At 34.9% G+C, this 19,232-nt stretch overlaps 1 protein-coding gene across 1 annotated transcript in view; it reads left to right on the top strand.

Moving 5' to 3' along the window:
- Positions 1-19,232, top strand: part of LOC127878341 (peroxidase mlt-7-like) — a 35,348-nt gene that overhangs the window by 13,191 nt on the left and 2,925 nt on the right. Inside the window, exons 3-13 of the mRNA XM_052424868.1 lie at positions 8,248-8,326; positions 11,514-11,583; positions 12,263-12,444; positions 13,104-13,295; positions 14,611-14,740; positions 14,926-15,044; positions 17,203-17,310; positions 17,515-17,616; positions 17,731-17,905; positions 18,385-18,477; positions 18,757-18,942. Of these exons, the coding sequence (XP_052280828.1) occupies positions 8,248-8,326; positions 11,514-11,583; positions 12,263-12,444; positions 13,104-13,295; positions 14,611-14,740; positions 14,926-15,044; positions 17,203-17,310; positions 17,515-17,616; positions 17,731-17,905; positions 18,385-18,477; positions 18,757-18,942 (1,436 nt within the window). The remainder of the gene's footprint in view (positions 1-8,247; positions 8,327-11,513; positions 11,584-12,262; positions 12,445-13,103; positions 13,296-14,610; positions 14,741-14,925; positions 15,045-17,202; positions 17,311-17,514; positions 17,617-17,730; positions 17,906-18,384; positions 18,478-18,756; positions 18,943-19,232) is intronic.

The raw sequence follows: 19,232 nt of genomic DNA, 5'->3' as shown, positions 1-19,232 counted from the left end.
TCTTTTATTTAAAAAGGTCAACTAGAACACTTGCATGGTATTCCATTTTAAAGGTACGGAAGACGAAAATCATTTAAATGTTTTTATCCACATCCGTATAAAACTACAACATATACTTATTATCATACACTATACTATGAAGATAAGTATGAACACGTTTTCCTCATAAAATCAATAGCTTTTATTTTTTATTTGAAAAGCGGCCATACAGCAGCGCTCAGAAAAAATAATAATTATGAGGCAAGGGCTTTAAGTGAATTCTATTTATTCATTTATTTTTGGGCTGAAAGTAAATAAAAGTCATAGAAATATCAACATTAAATATGAATTGTAAATGTATTTACACGTTCATTCTTCATCGATCATGCAGACATAAATGAAACAATGTCACACACCAGCGCAGTCACACAAACGCACACGCGAATCACCTCATACGACTGTGAGTATTATTTTTTTTGATTCGATTGTTTTGTGATGTTTTAACGTTTTCCATTTTTTGTTCTGACATAATTCAACGGAAGTTTTATTTCAGAGGTATACTACTTTCCGTAAAAGTGTAATTTGTTAACGGGGTTCCTGGCTGGATTCCGAACATCTAACCAGGGGAGGGGGTTTGTTCATTTTTTTTAAAATAAGTTATAATTTCTTTACAGAAATAAAAACTATGTTGAGATATGTATTGCGCTTGACCAGATACTTCGTTCTAGGTTATAATTCATAATAAATAGTAAAGTTAAGCAACAAATCAGACACACAGTATGCTAAACGGAGACGTATTTTCTTTAAAAAAAATCTGCCTCGTGCGTTGTTGTAATGCAAGAAAAAAAAAGACGGCTGGTCCCATTCCCTGATCAAATGAAATATATGAGACACCAATTATTGAACACGTGTCTGGTTATGGATGTTGGCATAAAATTGAATGTTTGTAATTGATATTTTTCATTTTTCTATAAATTGATGTTTGGGCTTATTTGTGATTGCACTTTTATTGTAATTATTGTCATGTTATTATTTTACGAAGTTTATAAGTATAAAGTTAACTTTAAACAATTTCAATTGAATATAATGTGCATGTTAATTCACTGCCGATGGCATTATGCTTACAGAGAATACTAAATATTTATACGCTTATTAAACGACACTGAGACTACAAAAGTTTTGGTGCCGAGAAAGTAAACATATCGGTTTTTAACAATTACCCGATATGGTGTTTATCCCGTCATTTACCCAGTTTTATTTTCGAAAGTAAACGCGTGTTCAGTTTACAAACAAAGTTGAATACACAGTACGGAGTTCTAACTTGATAATGCGAATATGATGATGAGAAACAACATATGTGCTAAGTTTCTGAGTAAATATTCAACTTATAGATACAGAATAAAACATCCGACATTGAAAGTATATATCATGATTGATTCGTTTTCTTCTACTAATTGTACATTTGCAACTCGATCAACAATAGGTGCGTGCAAATATATATAATACACAGAGATTACTATAAACATCAGAAGAGAAGTTATAACATACTGGAGAGTTTTATTGTTAATTTTCCTAACTGTAACTTTATTATTAAATCTTTATCGAACTACACATCCATTTAACAAGGTAATATGGAGTCATGCTTCACAAGAAACCTTCCAATATATATTTTATGAACCGAAATGATGCTCGTCAAAAATTTATAGTTTTATAATTCGAAGCTTGATCCAACTACTCGGAACTTACTGGAAACCCGAAACTAAGTGTATTATGTATTGTTTACGACAAGAAAAGCTTGCTTATACACCCTTTTCACGTAGTTGTAGGTAGTTACAGGTGCTGTATACGAGGGAACTTCAAAAACAATAACAACAACAAAAGCAAAAGAGTGAAGCCTCTTGATAGCATTGATTCGAGAAAGTAAGAAATCCCTTCTAAAGCCTTCTTAATATTTTCTACTCTGTCCTAAAAAAAACCAATTAAATGAAAAACTTACTCAAACGTCTCACTACACTTTTTCTCCTCAACGTGTTGAAAACTCCCTACAAAGTTATACTGTTACTTATAATGCTTTTCACTGTTCAAATACATTTTAAATATGGCGCTCAAATACGCACGCCATCATCAACCATTCGGATTACTTATGTGTCATTTTTGTGGATGATATTTTCATCAATATTATAAGTAAACAATATTTAAGCATAATAAACACAGCCTTTTATTCGCGCTATGCATTGTGGCATCTTCAACTTATCTGTGTATTTCGGCAATTTCGTTTAAACAAATTCAATATTGAAGTAATGGTTTTTGACAGTTTATCTCTGTTGAGGGTTCATATTTCAACGGGACATACAGCATGAATTCCATTTTATTTGTATTTTAGCATGTAACCGTTTTCTACGGCAAATATTCATTAAACGTTTGTATTACATGAATCCATCTGTTGTAAAGTTCCATAGTTTATTAACATCAACATGTAAATTTGAAATATAAACGTGTGTAACTATGTAAAGGAAGCTTTATCTGTACGAAATACTATTTTAAATACCACAACTTGAAATAACAGCTTGATATAGTTCTGTTGAGAGAAGTGCTTGTATCACTTGGCAGTTACCGATAGTATTTGAATTATTATTATATATACCAAAGAAAATTAAAAAAATAGTTTAGTCCTTACTGCCTTTAAAATTATTATGTTTCTCCTGTTCAAAATCGTTATTGTTCCTTGGTTTAAGGGGGCAATTGTACCGATTTTCAAAAAAGGAGATATTACTAACCTAGTAAATTATAGGGGAATCACTCTCATAAATATAGTTGCAAACTTTTTTCTCTTGCTCTTAGAAATGGGATCGATAAATGGTGCGAAAATAATCAGATATTTAACACGGCTCAGTATGGATTCAGAACAAATCGTAGCACGACTGACTGTGTTTTTATACTTCATTCACTCATACAAATTACACTTAAAAAAAAACTTAAGTTATACTGTGCATTGAAGACTATGAAAGGGCTTTTGATACAGTAATCCATGATGCATTATGGGTAAAATTAATACAATCAGGATTAAGTTCTAAGATGATTAATATGATCAAATCTATTTATAGTAATGTAAAAGCGTGTATTAAAAACTCTTCTGATATGTCGTATTCAATTTTTTTTGTAATCTCACTCGATGTCAAACAAGGAGAGCCATTATCCCCTCTTCTGTTTATTCTGTTCATTAATGACGTCACAGAGATAATTGAATATAATAACTTAACGCAGAATGATTTGGATATTTTATCGATTTTTATGTTATTATTTACGGACGACATTGCTTTATTTACCACTGATCTTGGCAGTCTACAAAACCAACTCAATTATCTATATCAATATTCATGTAAATGGGGTTTAAAGATTAATTCAAACAAAACAAAAAAAGCATCTTCGAAAAAAGGAAAAGCATTTGTAATTTTCTTTGGACTATTAACAATGATGTTCTTGAAGTGGTCGATAACTTTTGCTATCTAGGCATTAATTTCTCGTCAAATGGTAAATTTAATCATACAGTAAACATATTGAATGATCGGGCCTTGAAGGCATACCACCACTTGTTGTCGATTTTTAGTAGAGTTTCCTTAGATATTAAAACAAAACTATCACTTTTTGATGCACTTGTAGTCCGTATTTTGCTATATGGAGCTGAAGTTTGGAGAATATACACATTAACTGACTAAGACGAATTACATATCAAATTTTGTAAATATGTTCTAGGCGTAAAACAACAAACATCAAATGCGACTGTCCTTGGTGAGCTTGGTAGATTTCCGTTAACAACCGTTTGTAAAAAAAAGCAATTAAATACTGGCTAAAGATTATCAATTCACCAAACTCTTTAATGCATGAAACTTTGCTAAAACAAATTAACATTGCTCAAGAGAATCGTATTAATGATTTGAATAGTTTTCTTCCCTATCAAATTTGTTAAACAAGCTTGGCTACGGTAATCTTTTTAAAGATTTTACTATGAGCAATTATTCGCTTCCTATGTTTTCCCAGAGACTAAAAGACCAATACATTCAGTCATGGCACGAAACACTATCAGTACAACCTAAAATGGAATACTATTGAACATTTAAAGAAGATTTCGAGTTAGAAAATTATCTTGTAATTATAAAAAATGAAAAACATCGTAAGGAACTAACCCGTTTCAGACTTTCATCTCATACCCTTGAGATTGAAACTGGTAGATATAACAATATAGACAGGTTAAACAGAATATGTAAACTTTGTATGCAAAATGTTGTTGAATCGGAATACTACTTTTTATTATGTTGTACTGCCTATTCAGATCTGAGAAAAGATTATAACATTTCATCGAACTGGCCAAATATTACAAAGTTCAAATACATTATGTCTGAAAAGAGAGAAAGTTAAGTACGAAATACATCAAAATTCATATGCAATGCTATGAAACTTAGACAAAAAACAAGTAAGAATCCTAGTTGTATTTTGTCCTCACCTTGTTAACATATTGAATGTTTGGAACTGTATATGATCTAATGTACATTGTATATATTCCTATTTCTGTTTCCTCTCTTTTTTATCGTTTTATATTATTTTTTTCTGTAAAACATAACTGTTAGCTACGAATTATTTGTCAACGTAGATGCTATAGATGTCTAGAAACACTGTCCTCATTGCTCGCCAGAAGTTATATCTATGCCGTATTCACTGCTCCATCTTTAGTTTAAACCTATTTATTTTAGCTCGATTGCATAGAAAGTAATTCCTACTTATTTGAAATGCTCTCGAGTCCGTTTCCTGGGCCTAGAACCAGTACTTGGTGTCTTTATGGGAGATCGAAAGAACGCTCCCACAGCGGGGATCGAACCCGTGACCTCCCGGTCACTAGGCGGACACCATATCCATTACACCAGGGCGACTGCTCCACCTCCCCTCTAACGCACATGTACATAGTTCATCCTTTGACATACCGCAACTGGAAACAGAAATTGAAAAACACATTTAGGCTTTACAATTATCACACACCTTAACATTTACTAAACATTAAGATAAATGATACAGAAGCTCAAATACAGCATAACTAAACGCTAACCTTTGGTCTGATCATCCATACGCGACGAACAGGAGCAAGCACCATCAAGCATCTCCTGAAAACATAAAACACGAAATAAATAAAAACAATAAACAAAATCGATTACATCACAAATGTAAATCATTCATGACCCAAATCAGAGGAAAATATATCCATTTCAAAGCAAAAGAAATGCTTCCACTTATTGCACTAAACATGCCGACATTATGGCAGACAGAAATTCATAAAATCTTACAAAATCAACGCAAATTAATTGATTGATTAATTGTATTATTGTATGTCTAAACCGGTAAAGACTTAAAGGCTACACTCCACTAAATGATAGCTGAAGAAAACTGTAAACAATGACTGTCCGAAGATCCCTTAGCAAAATTACAAATTATGTGTATCTTAACGACCTCCATGTTAGTCGAATTGTAAATGATGTTTCGCTCTATATATGTTGATGCCACCTGTAATATGTTATATATATTATAATATCAAGAAAGAATATTTAATAAGAAATTATATCATATGTAATGTAATTTATCTTTTTATTTCATTATTACTCGCCTCGTCTATACATCTACGTACTTTATTGCACATATTGAAAATGAGTATCCGTTCTACCTTCTATACGTGTTGACGCTACTCGAAAGGTTCATTTGTTAAGTTCTTTGTTCATTGTATACGTTCCATTTTATTTTTTTCTTCAATTAACTAATTTATTATTTATTTTCTTCTCCTCTAACTTTTTCCCGTTAAGTTTTGCTTCTATTGTCCTTTGTTAGCTCCTAATTTTCGTTTTCGCATTTGTCGCTAATTCCAGAGGAAACATAACTCATTAGATAATATTGTATGCATTGACTTCTAGGATGTTCTTTGTACATTGTATACGTTCCATTTTATTTTATTGTTTTATTTATTTCTTTAATTAATTATTTTTTTTTTCTTTTTTTTTTACTTCTCTATTTTTCCCGTTAAGTTTTGCTTCTATTGTCCTTTGTAAGCTCCTAAATTTCGTTTTCGCATTAGGCGCTAATATCAGAGGAAATATAACTCATTAGGTAATATTATATGCATTGACTTCTAGGAAATACCTATTCTTTCGATTTTGTATGTAGACGATTTCAAAGGAGGCACACCCATTAAAATAACTTAACACGCAACGCTATTTATAGTAAATGATAATGTTTTAAAAGATTGAATAATAGAATTTCGACATTGAACACTTTAATTATATTCTAAAATATAAAACGTTTTGCGATTAGTATTTAAGTGATACACTAAGGTGGTCACATTGTGTTGCGGATATTTTCCCGTCGACTGAGTAAAACACCTCGTAGAGTAAATTTGATGTAAAGCTGCTTCTTATTACAAATATTCCCTTTTTTCCCTTTTATCTGGCAAATATGCTCTACAACTTATTACACTTGCTCTGTATTAACCAAATGCTATGATTGTGATTATTGTATTGTACGCTTGAATGTTGTATTGTTGTATGTCTTGGCCATAGTTACATTCAAATAAATGGCCAAAGGCAAATATGCCGATTCGCCAATAAATGATGATGATGTTCTCTGTTCTTATTTTGTTTAGAAATTTCATTGAATTTGGTTCTAAAATTTAATTTAACCTACTAACATATAAACATAGTAATATTGATTTGGTTACCTACTGCAGTATACTGACATTTCGCATTGCTTTATTTATAATTATATGCATTAAAAACGATGTACTTATGTATAAGTCTTAATAAACTGTCTGTTTTTTTCAGTTATGTTCATATTGCACACATTTAAACTTCACCGTTGTCTTGTATGAAGTCTTTAAATGAGTCCGCCAGTATGTCACTGCTAGTCATACAAATTGGTAAAGCATTGCTATCGCTTATTATGATGTTTGACGTTTATGAAGATAGTTGTTTAAAAAAAGTGCATGAACTGCTTTTTTATTCATACATGTATGTCATCTAGTTTACTGTTCAATTGTAATAGCCAAATGCACTTTACTTCATTTTGACTTTACTCGACCGATCGCTACTTGACTTTATTGTCGACGGATGTGCTTTGATTGTAAACTTGTTTTTATCCCCACGCTATTTGAAAAGCGTGGGGATATTGTGGTTATCTCCGCCGTCTGCCCGTCCGTCCGTCTGTCTGTCCGTCCGTTCTGGCCACTATTATCTCCTACACTATTAGCACTAGAACCTTGAAACTTACACACATGGTAGCTATGAGCATATGTGCGACGGTGCACTATTCGGAAGTTTGATCTGACCCCTGGATCAAAAGTTATGGGGGTTGGGTTGGGGCCGGGTCAGAGATGTTCACTTTTTTATGCCCCTGGTATGGTGTATTGGTCATAACTTTTGCAATATTGAAGATAGCAACTTGATATTTGGCATGCATGTGTATCTCATGGAGCTGCGCATTTTGTGTGGTTAAAATCTCAAGGCCAAGGTCATCCTTCAAGGTCAAAGGTCAAAAAAACAAATCCAAGGGAAGTAATAAGCTTTAAAGGGAGGTAAGTAAATAACCTTCCAAATGATATAAAAACATAAATCAATGCGGCGCAGGAGGGGTCATTGTTTTTGTTCATCCTTCAAGGTCAAAGGTAAAAAAACAAATCCAAGGAAAGTAATAAGTTTAAAAGGGAGATTAGAAATGAACCTGCCAAATGATTTTTTTTTTCAAAATAAATCAAAGCGGCGCAGGAGGGGGCATTGTGTTTCTGACAAACACATCTCTTGTTTTATGTTTTTTAAATTAACTTCTTCATTTCTACACCGATTCACTTCCAATAGATACTGGACATCTCTTATGACAATACGGCCAATCTCAACTCTGCGTGGCCCAATTACCAACCCTGGGTGCCCCCTGGGTCAAACATGCCGCTTGGGGATACGCGTCGGCCTCTGCCGCGCCATTTCTAGTTCAAAATTAATTTGGTCTGATATTCCAAAATTCTATTCATCCACACACCTAAATAAATGCACGATTTTTGGGACTATACGTTTAATCTTTTATATCTTTTAAGAATCTGTTTAAGTTCTTTAAGTATAAATACTATTTGCAAGAAATATATGTACCACAATTATGTAAAACTTATAGTTTATTAATTATAATTAATCGCAATGATGACCAAATTAACATCCCATTACGGCTGTGCGTCCTTGTGTTTTATTTCAGATGCGACGAACGTTAGCTATTGCGGTAATCCTTGCGATTGCAGCTCTTGTGGAGTGCAAACCGAAGGAGACAAAGCGTGGTAAGAATACATTTTTATATCATTTCTAGGAGGCTAATTTCGCATATTAATTTTCAGAAAACAAGACATGGGCTGATCTTCTTAGAGACAAGTGCATGTCAAAACAGTTCTAATTTTAATAACATCAAATCATGTTAGAATCAAAATGATTATCGCTTTGTCATTATTGTCCCATACCGGTGAAACAGGAAGGGACTTATGGTTTGCGCTCTGCGTGTCCGTGAGTCTGTGAGTCTGTCACACTTTTCTGGATCCTACGATAACTTTATAAGTTTTTCATATTTTTTCATGAAACTTGAAACATGGACAGATGGCAATATGAAGATTAAGCACGCAATTTCATTTTGTTCCAACGTCAAGAATTCTGGTTGCTATGGCAACAAATAGACTAGAAATATTGCTGAAAATCGTGGATCCTGCGATAACTTTAAAAGTTCTTCATAGGTTTTCACGAAACTTGAAACATGGATAGATGGGTATATGGATAATATGCACGTCATTTCATTGTGTTCCTACGTCAAGAATTCTGGTTGCTATAGCAACAAATAGACGAGTAATATTGCTGAAAAAGGTGGAGTTTCACCGGTAGGAGACTTATATAGCTTTGCAATAGTCTTGTTTATTATTTATTTGTCAAATAAATAGCATTTTTAAATTTGACAAACCAAGTAAAAACTCAAATAAATGACCTTTTAAATTAATTATTTCGTTCTACATCTTATTTCACTTATAACTGCACTCCATATCATAATGTTTGAAGTTATAGTAACAAATTAAGTTTATAGTAATAACTAAATGGTCTTTTTTCGGGTTAGAAAAACTGATGATTTTCAATATACGATGTTTTTTCAAAAATACACATACATTTCATTTCAACAAGCGAAATAACCGTCTTGATTAAGGAAAATGATTTAATTATTGGTTCAGTAATGGATAATCACTCGAATTCGTTAAATTAATAAGCGTTTGTATTGCTTTTTTCCTCGATAGTTAGGAAAATACATGTGCACCTCATACAGCGTTTATAATTCGTTGGAATAACTACCGCAAGCGTGGCGCAGAAGTAGCACGCCATTTTTAGCTTCTAGAGGTCCTGAGTTTTAATCACAGAATGGTCAATAATTTTATTCTACTTTTTATGTCAATAATTGTATTCTACTTTTTAAATTCTTACTATTGATATAAGTTAAGACTTAAATAAACATTACTTTTTTTAGAGAAATATTTTGTTTTTTTAATTTAAAAAAATACGAAAATCTGTGAACATGTCCCTTTAAAAAATATGAAAAATACATCGCTGTCAAGGTTTGAGATTGTCCTATCATAATCTAAATTAATGAAACATCGGTTCATATTAAGAATTATTGGATAACTCGTCGCTTGATTGCTTGAGTGCTCTAACTACCAATTTCATTTTTGGAGAAAAACGCATTTAAAGGTTTAACCTTTATTTTCTCACTTATTTATGCACGTATGTGGACAAAAATATATCGGAGTGTTTATCAGCAAACGGAGAATATGAATATTATTAAATATTGACTTTAGTAAATTACATGTTAAATTATATGTTATTGGTATTTGCAATTTTATGTATGGAGATATGGCAACTATTATGTGTGGCAATTGATAGGCTAATCTGAGCGTGAATTCTACTTTGCTCTAAGTCCCGGAGATGGTGCAGTACAGCATTCACCCGTTTCTAAAAATGTGGGAAATAGAGCAAAATGGAATCGAAAAACTTCTTCTGTGACGACTGAATCTTGAATCCGATTACGTCATATTAAAGATCTTGTTCTCACGAACACAGCGATATAAAAAACTCATAAAAAAAATGAAGATAGAGCACTATAGCAATAAAGCGACGATCAGTTAAGTCCGTAGTGCGTACTAAATTGTGCCTAGTATATTTGTAAATTATGCCGAAACTGACTAAGAAAACAGAATAAGTGTATGTATTCTCTTTTGAAAAGTCGCACAAGATTATGTATAAGCTTTGTTCATTTCATCAATTGATGTATATACATTTTGAATAATGATATTATTTTTTGTAAAAATCCATTTCATTTATGAGCCGTCTTATGTATAATACACTACTCTGGGATAAATTCCATCGATGCCGAATTAATTTTGTAGTTACACGTATATAAAGGCTTTGTGTAGGTACATGTATGTATACACCTACAATATCTTCTTTCAGATCAGCGATAACCCCACAGATATTTGTGTGCCCAAAATACTATAATATAGGCAAAAGAAAAGTAAATATTGCTCACACAAGACTTAGAAATATGTGTAGTAGTTTAAACTACGATCTTTATAGATCAAATCTAATCGCTGATCAATCTTGTTCTTGCGGAGCTCCTTGTGAAAATGCGCGGCATTACCTTTTTGAATGTTTAAACTTCGCACACATTAGAGGACTAACTATAAGCAAATTGAACCATAACTTTAATGTTAAATTGTTGCTATGTGGTGAACCCAACATGTCTTTGGATTTTAATGATATGGTGTTCAGAACAGTACAGACATTCATAGCAGGCTCAAAAAGGTTTTAAATTTTGTATAAAATTGTCAATGACATGCATACAATGGGAGATAACTATTCTCAATAACTTTACAATTGTTAACCTACTTTCATGTCTATTTATCTGTGTATAATCTGTGTTAAACTAACTGATAATGTTGTTGAACTATTGATAATGTATTTTAGTAAATTATGTTATATAATTATCTGGGAGAGGATCCAGATAATGTTGCAAAAAATTGTAATCCAATCCCATGCATATTTGATGCAATAAATACGTTTAAACTAAACACGAACGAGAAATGTTAATTTGGCAAATACATATCCGGGTGGGTTTTGTTGTTAGCGAAGTTCTAGTAATCTTTTCGTTATCGGCTAAAATTTGGCCATTATGCATTTCATTGAAGTAAACAAAATGCTAGTTTTGGTACTATTAACATATTAATGCAATAAATAATATAACAATTAACATTCCTCGTCCATTTTCATATACGTTTATAAGTTACAGATTGAAAAACGTATCAATTTTGACATTCATTTCGTTATCACTGGCTTTAAGACGCTCGTGTTTTAATGCCCATTTATAAGAACTCAAAATCGTTCCTTGGCCGATACAAAACTCGCCATTTAATATTCTTTTTTAAATCTTTTATACTACTCTAGATACTCAGACTGCCAGTAGGAAGTTCAATACGGTACCGCGTTCCCACAAGGCGACTGATCCTAAGAAGCTGTAAGTACGCGCTTGCGTCCGCTAAACGTAGCAATAATACGTCCAAAATTGAGCCTTATTCTGGGAAAACAGGGCTGAATGCATGTGTGTACACTTTCGTACCAAATAATCCCGTGCAGTCCGTACAGGCAAATCAGGGACAACATTTTCCACCTACAATTGATTTTAATTTGGAAGAGACTGGGTCGACACTTTTACCCACTTTTCACAGAATGAACTTCATTTAGGCTTTAATCACACTTTCCAATAAGTGGCTCTCTGTGTTTCTATAGCTTTGATTGTAATAACGTTGGTATTTATTTTGGTGTGTATAGAAGAACTTCAGTTTATAGTATCACGGTTCCGTTATCGTTTCCGCACAGAATACGTATTATAAACAAATGTATATATATTATATATTATAATGTGTTTGAAATCGTAATAATATACAGGCTTTATCGATCAGTGGACTAGCCTAATATTCTTTATGTATTAAATATTTCGTCCTATAGTCAAAGATCTCGTCCATAGTGTCTATAGTGCTAGATCTGTAATACAACGTCCCCATCTTTGTACTCTATATCTCCTTTGTGAAAAATATCAGCCTAAAAGACCTAAAGTGCATTATAACACTAGTGCTGCAATAATGTTCATAATAAGTTTATTAACCCTTCAGTTTCCTCTTACATCTTTTCTCAAGAGCGGGTAGAAGAGATCCGTTCTGCAACCTCAAGGTGGACTGCAGCGGCGCTTCAAACAGAAATTTCGTGGGCGGTAAAGAGTACCGGACTCAGAGTGGACAGTGCAATAACCTCGACAACTACAAGTGGGGTATGGCCGGAGTTCAGCATAAACGACTGTTTGAAAATGCATACGACGATGGTAGGTATTTAAAAAGTAATCTTTAATTGGCTTTGTAATGTCCATTGTTCGTATGTTTAAGCTTAACGATGGTATAATATGACATAGACATCATTTACCGCTTTTAAATGAAGCCATTTTCACTATCGGAACTGAAATATGTATACCACAAGTTAGCACACACATTATGTTCGCAATCATATGGTGAATCTTAAGTACGACATTGGGAACTCGAAATGATAATTTAGACTTGTGAAATAGTTAAAAAAAAACTATGCTTTGTACAACATGTTGCCCTTTTATTGAATAAAATTGGGATTTTCTTACATCATATCATAGTGTGCTTAGTTTTCTTAAGTGTTCATAATAAAGTGAGTATATTGTTTTGTATTGAGTAGAACTCAAAACTAATAAAAGCCCTTTCAAGATTTATTTGTCACCTATTATACATTTGTTTGTTTCTGTAAAAATATCATTACCGATTGCCTATATATTCTAGAGTTTTTTTTTAAAAGAGTCAGGCTTTTACACATACATATTCTATGTACGAATGCTTAAAAACTGATACACAAAGATTATGCTCGTGTCATAAACGGAATTTAAGCCAACATTTTGTTTCATATACACTATACTTCCGCGAGTTGTAAGTCTCTATAAAACGCGTTGTTGAAATCCTTTAGGCAAATGGAATCCTAGGAGAAAAAGTGTCACCGGAACCAATAATGAAATGGTTCTACTGCCGGGCACCCGCAACATTAGCAACGCCGTGCACGCCACCGACTCAGACAAGCCTCTTAACAAAGAGTCCCTATCCGACGCTTTCTTCTACTTCATGCAGTTCATTAGCCATGACGTCACCAAAACACCTGAGGGTACGTCATAAATAGATCATACTGTAAATGTGTATCGTTGAATTCGTTTTGTTGCTGCAGATATACTTAACAAATAAGATGTTATAGGCTTGAAACTTTGTAATAAAATGTTGACGTTAACGTTTTGCTGACCATGCTGACCTTTTCAATATAAAATTTGAGAAATGGGACTGACATCCAAACGGTTTAAACATAATTCTCTCCACTGCTTCAGCACATTCTGATTGTGTATAGAGGTGAATAAATGGGGAAAGCCCTAGTTTATGCAATCAAGTTTGCAAATCTTTCTAATCGAATAGCTTTTCTGACGACTTAACATACCGGTAACCTACTCTCAACGTTCATTAGAACGACTTGTCCAATCGATATGTTTAAGTTAGTACTTCATTATGTAAAAACAATGATATGAGCATATTAGATATCGTAGGTTAGGAACAGTGACATCATACACTTTTCTTTATAGGAGATCATGGTCCGAATGATGACTGCTGCGACAGCACCAAGTGAGTACACGTAATATAAAACAGTTAAGACACCATAAAGATGCGTTTAATGCATTAATTAAAATGTTTGCAGCACAAGTGTATGTCATTAAAATCGAAATACTAGTATTGTTGCTGAATTGAGACGATAAAAATGGACTCGCATGTCATGAGATACAACCATTTTGTGGGTACTCTAGTTACGGCAATTTTGTAAACAACAACGCTTCTTGTAATTTCTATGGATACATATGCACATAGTCAGCCTCGTAGATAGTCATGATGATTTGTACCGTCACTGATCTGGTTGTTGATCACATGACTGCTAATAAGGTTGGTCACATGACTGCTAATCAAACGCATTTAGCAATATAACTCGTTTTTTTCCACTATTTCTTTACTTGCAAAAAATACTAGTGGCTTATAACTTACCTTGCAATCTTTTTTTCTCGCATTTTGCGAGTGTGCGAATGTTAATTTCGAGCCCTGTGTATATGCGTGGATTATTCTTGATTTAAATGCCTCATGCCTACGGTAATTCAGTCTTATTTGTTTCAAATATGAGACATGATTCGTTAGGATCTTCAATTCGTCCATCGGTCGAAGGACGAAACAGACGAAAATTAATGTCTGACGAATAATAATGGTTTCACAGTATTTCTAGTCACCAGGCTGTTATTGTTGTTAGTTGCATGACTTGCAGTGTCGCGGCTTGTAAAGGTTACGTGGTTCAGATCTGATCTTCTGGCTGGTTATATGATCTGATCACCTGAATTAACATGATGTATTGTAAGTTTGCTGCTCCTTGTCTTGGTCACGTGATTGGTCATAAGGTCTGGCCAAGTTGCGTGTCCCTAGGTTTGGTCATGTGACTGGTCGTGAGATCTGGTTACTTGGCAAGATATCAGGTCCGGTAACTTGGAAGATTATGGGGTCTGAGCACATAACTGGGCATGAGGTATGGCAAGTTAGCTGGGCATTAGGTCTTGTTACTTGGCAGATCCTAAAGCGCTCACTGGACCTTCCATGGAGTTTGGCTTTTCACCGATCATCTGACCCACTTATGAGTTTTATTTATCTTTATCAAGTCTTGTGGCATGTCTATTTCGTTGAAATATGGGTTGTTCACAAGAATGCATCTAACACAGGCGTATCAAGAGTCCGTTCTGCCTGGCAGTCAACGTGGAAGAGACTGACGACTTTTTCTCCGTCATCGGAGACTGCTTCGATGTCCATAGATCCATCACGGTGCTAGACTGTAACGTCAGTAGGTGTTTGTTTTCTCATGAGATTATTTACATGATATTTAAGACGCGCCATTTCATTTCATTTAGTTGTCAATATTGTCTAATGTTGTATGCTGTTTATCCGTTTTTTTATAATTATCCCCACCTTTTTAATTGTGGTTATCTCCGCCGTCTGTCCGTTCTGGCCACTATCTCCTCCTACACTAGAAACTTGAAACTTACAGACATGGTAGCTATAAGCATATGTGCGACGGTGCAATTTTTGGAATTTTGATCTGACCCCTGGGTCAAACGTTATGGGTAAATCGGTAAAATAATATGGGTAAAATCTCTGACCCGGCTCCATCCCAACCCCCATAACCTTAGACCCAGGGGTCAGGTCAAATTCCAAATAGTGCACCGTCGCACATATGCTCATAGCTACCATGTGTGAAAGTTTCAAAGTTCTAGTGCTAATAGTGTCGGAGATAGTGGCCGATGGGGGGTTGGGAATTTTCGTACCCAATTTTTTTTGTACCCAAACTGATTCGTACACAAGTTTTTTTTCGTTTCCAAATTTTGTTCGTACCCAATTTGTTTTTCGTACCCAAATGTTGATGTACCAATTCTTTTTCTTACCCACATTTTTTTTCTTACCAAAACTTTGTTTCCTAGTACCCAAATTATTTTTCGTACCCAATTCTTTTCGTATCCAAATTGTTTTTGGCATAATGTTTTCGTACCCAAAATGTTTCTTCCTAATTTTTCTTTCAAACCCAAAATTTTCGTACCCACATACTCATTTGTGGTGATGTAGATAAACTTAAATTGATGCTTTTATATCCATCCTCTTCGAAAGCATCGTCACACCAGCACTGCCAGTACTTCGATTCATATTTGTCATTGATTATCCTCACGCTCCGAATTGGAGCGGGGGGATTATGTGGTTATCTCCGCCGTTTGTCCGTTCGTCCTGGCCACCATCTCCTCAAACACTATTAGCACTACAACCTTGAAACTTACACACATGGTAGCTATGAGCATAAGTGCGACAGTGCACTATTTTGAATTATGATTTGACCCCTGGGTCAAAAGTTATGGGGGTTGAATGGGGCCGGGTAAGAGATTTTCACTCATTTTTTTAGGTTATTTTACATTAACTTCTTCATTTCTACACCGATTTACTTCAAATTGATACTGAACATCTCTTATGACAATACGGTCAATCTCAACTATGCATTGCCCCATTACCAACCCGTGGGCGCTCCGCCCACATAGACCACGCCCACACACAATTTTGTTTTAACATAACTTCATTTGTGCACCAATTGACTTGAAATAAATACTGAATATTTATTATGGCAACACGGTCTATCTCGACCATCCATGTCCACATTACCCACCCAGGGCCCCGCCCTCATATGCCACATCCACCCAAAATTGCCTTTTACTATAACTTCTTCATGTCTACACCGATTCACTTCTAATAGATACTGAACTTCTCTTATGACAATACGGCCAATCCCAATTGTGCATGGCCACATAACCAATCCTGGGGCGCCCCGCCCACATAGACCACGCCCACACAAAATTTAGTTTGAACATATCTTCTTCATTTATAAACCAATTGACTTCAAATTAAAACTGAACATCTCTTATGACAACACGGTCTATCTCGACCACCCAGGTCCACATTACCCACCCCGGGGCCCCACCAACATAGGCCTTGCCCACCCAAAATTGCCTTTTAATATAACATCTATGCGGCGTGGGGGACGTGTCGGCCTCTGCCGCGCCATTTCTAGTTATTTTAATCATTTCATGGCAGTCATTTCACAAAATCGCATATTTTCAAGCTAAGTCGATTTGAGCGGTTAGCTACTAAACGAATGTTTACAATCCTTTGACGACCGTCTTAAATCAGAGGAAAATGGAGAATTTCCGTAGACAGCTTGACATAGATTTATGGCTGAAACCAACAAAGTTTGTCTGGTACTCGACAGTTGGCTGTCGGATTAACGATGCTGTAAAATCTGAGTCAAACTAGCTCTAAAAGAAATTCAATAAAATTATATAAATGGTAATAAAAGACAGTTTTTTTTTTATAAAATTGTCTATTGTGTTTTATCATTTATCTATATATTAACTTAAATATAAATTTGTTAAAATGCTAAATAATAATACATGCATATATTATAGCGTCTGGTTTCCGAAACCAAATCAACGCCATCACGGCGTATATCGATGGAAGTATGTTGTATGGATCGAGCGAGGCTGAACTCAACGAGTTGCGTTCCTTCATTGTCGGTAAGAAGGCGCGATTTGCGCTTGAACATTTCATTGTATATTTTAAAAATTGCAAAGGAGGGCAATTTGATATTCTTTAGATGATCAATAAAGTGCTTCTTCCTTTGATACTCAGACACAAGTTAAGTTGCTCTATGCAAGCACAAAAATTAAAACGTTCATAGAAACGCGCTAAATTGGTACATCCTATTGCTTTCTGTGAAGGTTTCCTTAAAAATTCCACTGCCAATTTAATGCCGAAAGATGAGGGCACAGGAGATATGGAATGCGACAACGACAAAGACCCCGACTTCTGCTTCCTCGCAGGTACGTAAAAACTTACCTAAACTTCAGTTTGATGATAATGTCTTGTGGAAAATACATAAGTAACAAGTAACGTGACTTTTTCGCATGCAATCAAAGCCTTTTTGCTCTATTCAGGTGACATTCGCGCGAACGTGCACCCTGGACTGACTACGTTTCATACCGTGTTCATGCGCGAACACAACCGCGTGGCGGCCTACCTGGGGGAACTGAACGCCGCCTGGAACGACGACAGGATCTTCCAGGAGACCAGACGCATCGTGGCGGCGGAGCTGCAGCACATAACATTCAAGTAGTGTTACACCTATTTATTTTAGCTTTATTGCATCGAACGTCTATAAAAGGCTTATTGAGACGCAATCGAGTGCGTTTCCTGGGTAGCAACTTTAACTTGTCACTAACAGGAGATCTAAAGAACCCTCTCACAATGGGGATCGAAACCGTGACCTCCTGGTCTCTATGCGGACACATCAACTACGCCACAGTCAACTAAGCGGAAATCGGTTGCCTTGAGATTCTATTGTTTAGAGCTATCAAAGAATCGTCGAGTTAATTTAATCTGTTTCATAAAATCTTTATGCGTTTGACCACACGTGCATGATTATGTTGTAGGCATTATACATATTTCTCGTATAAAATACAAAAGCTTGGTTTGTGACCGCCTATTCCAGTTTACATAATGGTAATATGCATTCAGTAAATTCTCGGAAAGCATTGTTTCCGTGCATGTCTTGCTTGTTACAGTGAGATGTTGCCCAAGGTACTTGACAGCAGTTATATGTCCAAGTACGGCCTGTCTGCTTCCTATAGTTACAATAAATCAGTGGACGCCAGCGTCATTCAGGAATTCAACTTCGGCTACAGGTATGAACACAATATCGCAAGCGACTTAGTTGACGCAATCATGAGTTGCCATACTTTAATTTCGGTTGTCTAGTAGCGTTTTGTTTTACAATGTGAAATGATTTAGCAAGATTTAATGTCATATTGCAACAGCATGTATTTTACGTGTATACTAACTATTCTATTGATTGGGTTACTTTAAAACTACAACGTGACTGTTATTAAATATGTTGTTAAATGCCCAAACAATAATTTTAGTGTTTTTTTCGCTTTTACAAGTAACACGGGTTGTACTTTCAGATTCCACAATCTGATGCCCGCGGTGTTACACTTGGCCGAGTTGGTTGGTTCGAGTGTTAAGAACATGGCAACGCTCGAGCAGGAAAATGTGGTCGAGCATCCTGGGTTACTCGTCAAGGATAACTACCGCGGCGTAGATCAGGTTTTACTGGGAATCGTCGCCAACGGATGCCCTTTTATCAATGGGTATTGCAACTACGTTGATCAGCCTCGATATCTGTTTTTACTTTTAAGCGTCGCATGATAAACGTTAGCTGTATTCAATATTAGCTTATGATCTATTGATTAAATAATTATTTTGCTAAAAATCATGTTTACTGCAAAATGTAGCTATCTAGTTCAGTAGAGGGGGTTTTGCTTAGTATTTTGTATCAGGTCATTTTTTAATTTATGTGCACAGCATTCTTAAATAGAAGTTGTGTAAACGTGAGTTAAAATAGGGATAAAAACTTCACTGTATGCGATGTGTTTTTATG

Source organism: Dreissena polymorpha, chromosome 4, assembly GCF_020536995.1.
Source record: "Dreissena polymorpha isolate Duluth1 chromosome 4, UMN_Dpol_1.0, whole genome shotgun sequence".
Classification (NCBI taxonomy): domain Eukaryota; kingdom Metazoa; phylum Mollusca; class Bivalvia; order Myida; family Dreissenidae; genus Dreissena; species Dreissena polymorpha.
The sequence above is the reverse complement of the archived record's forward strand: the minus strand, read 5'-3'. Positions and strand labels throughout refer to the sequence as shown.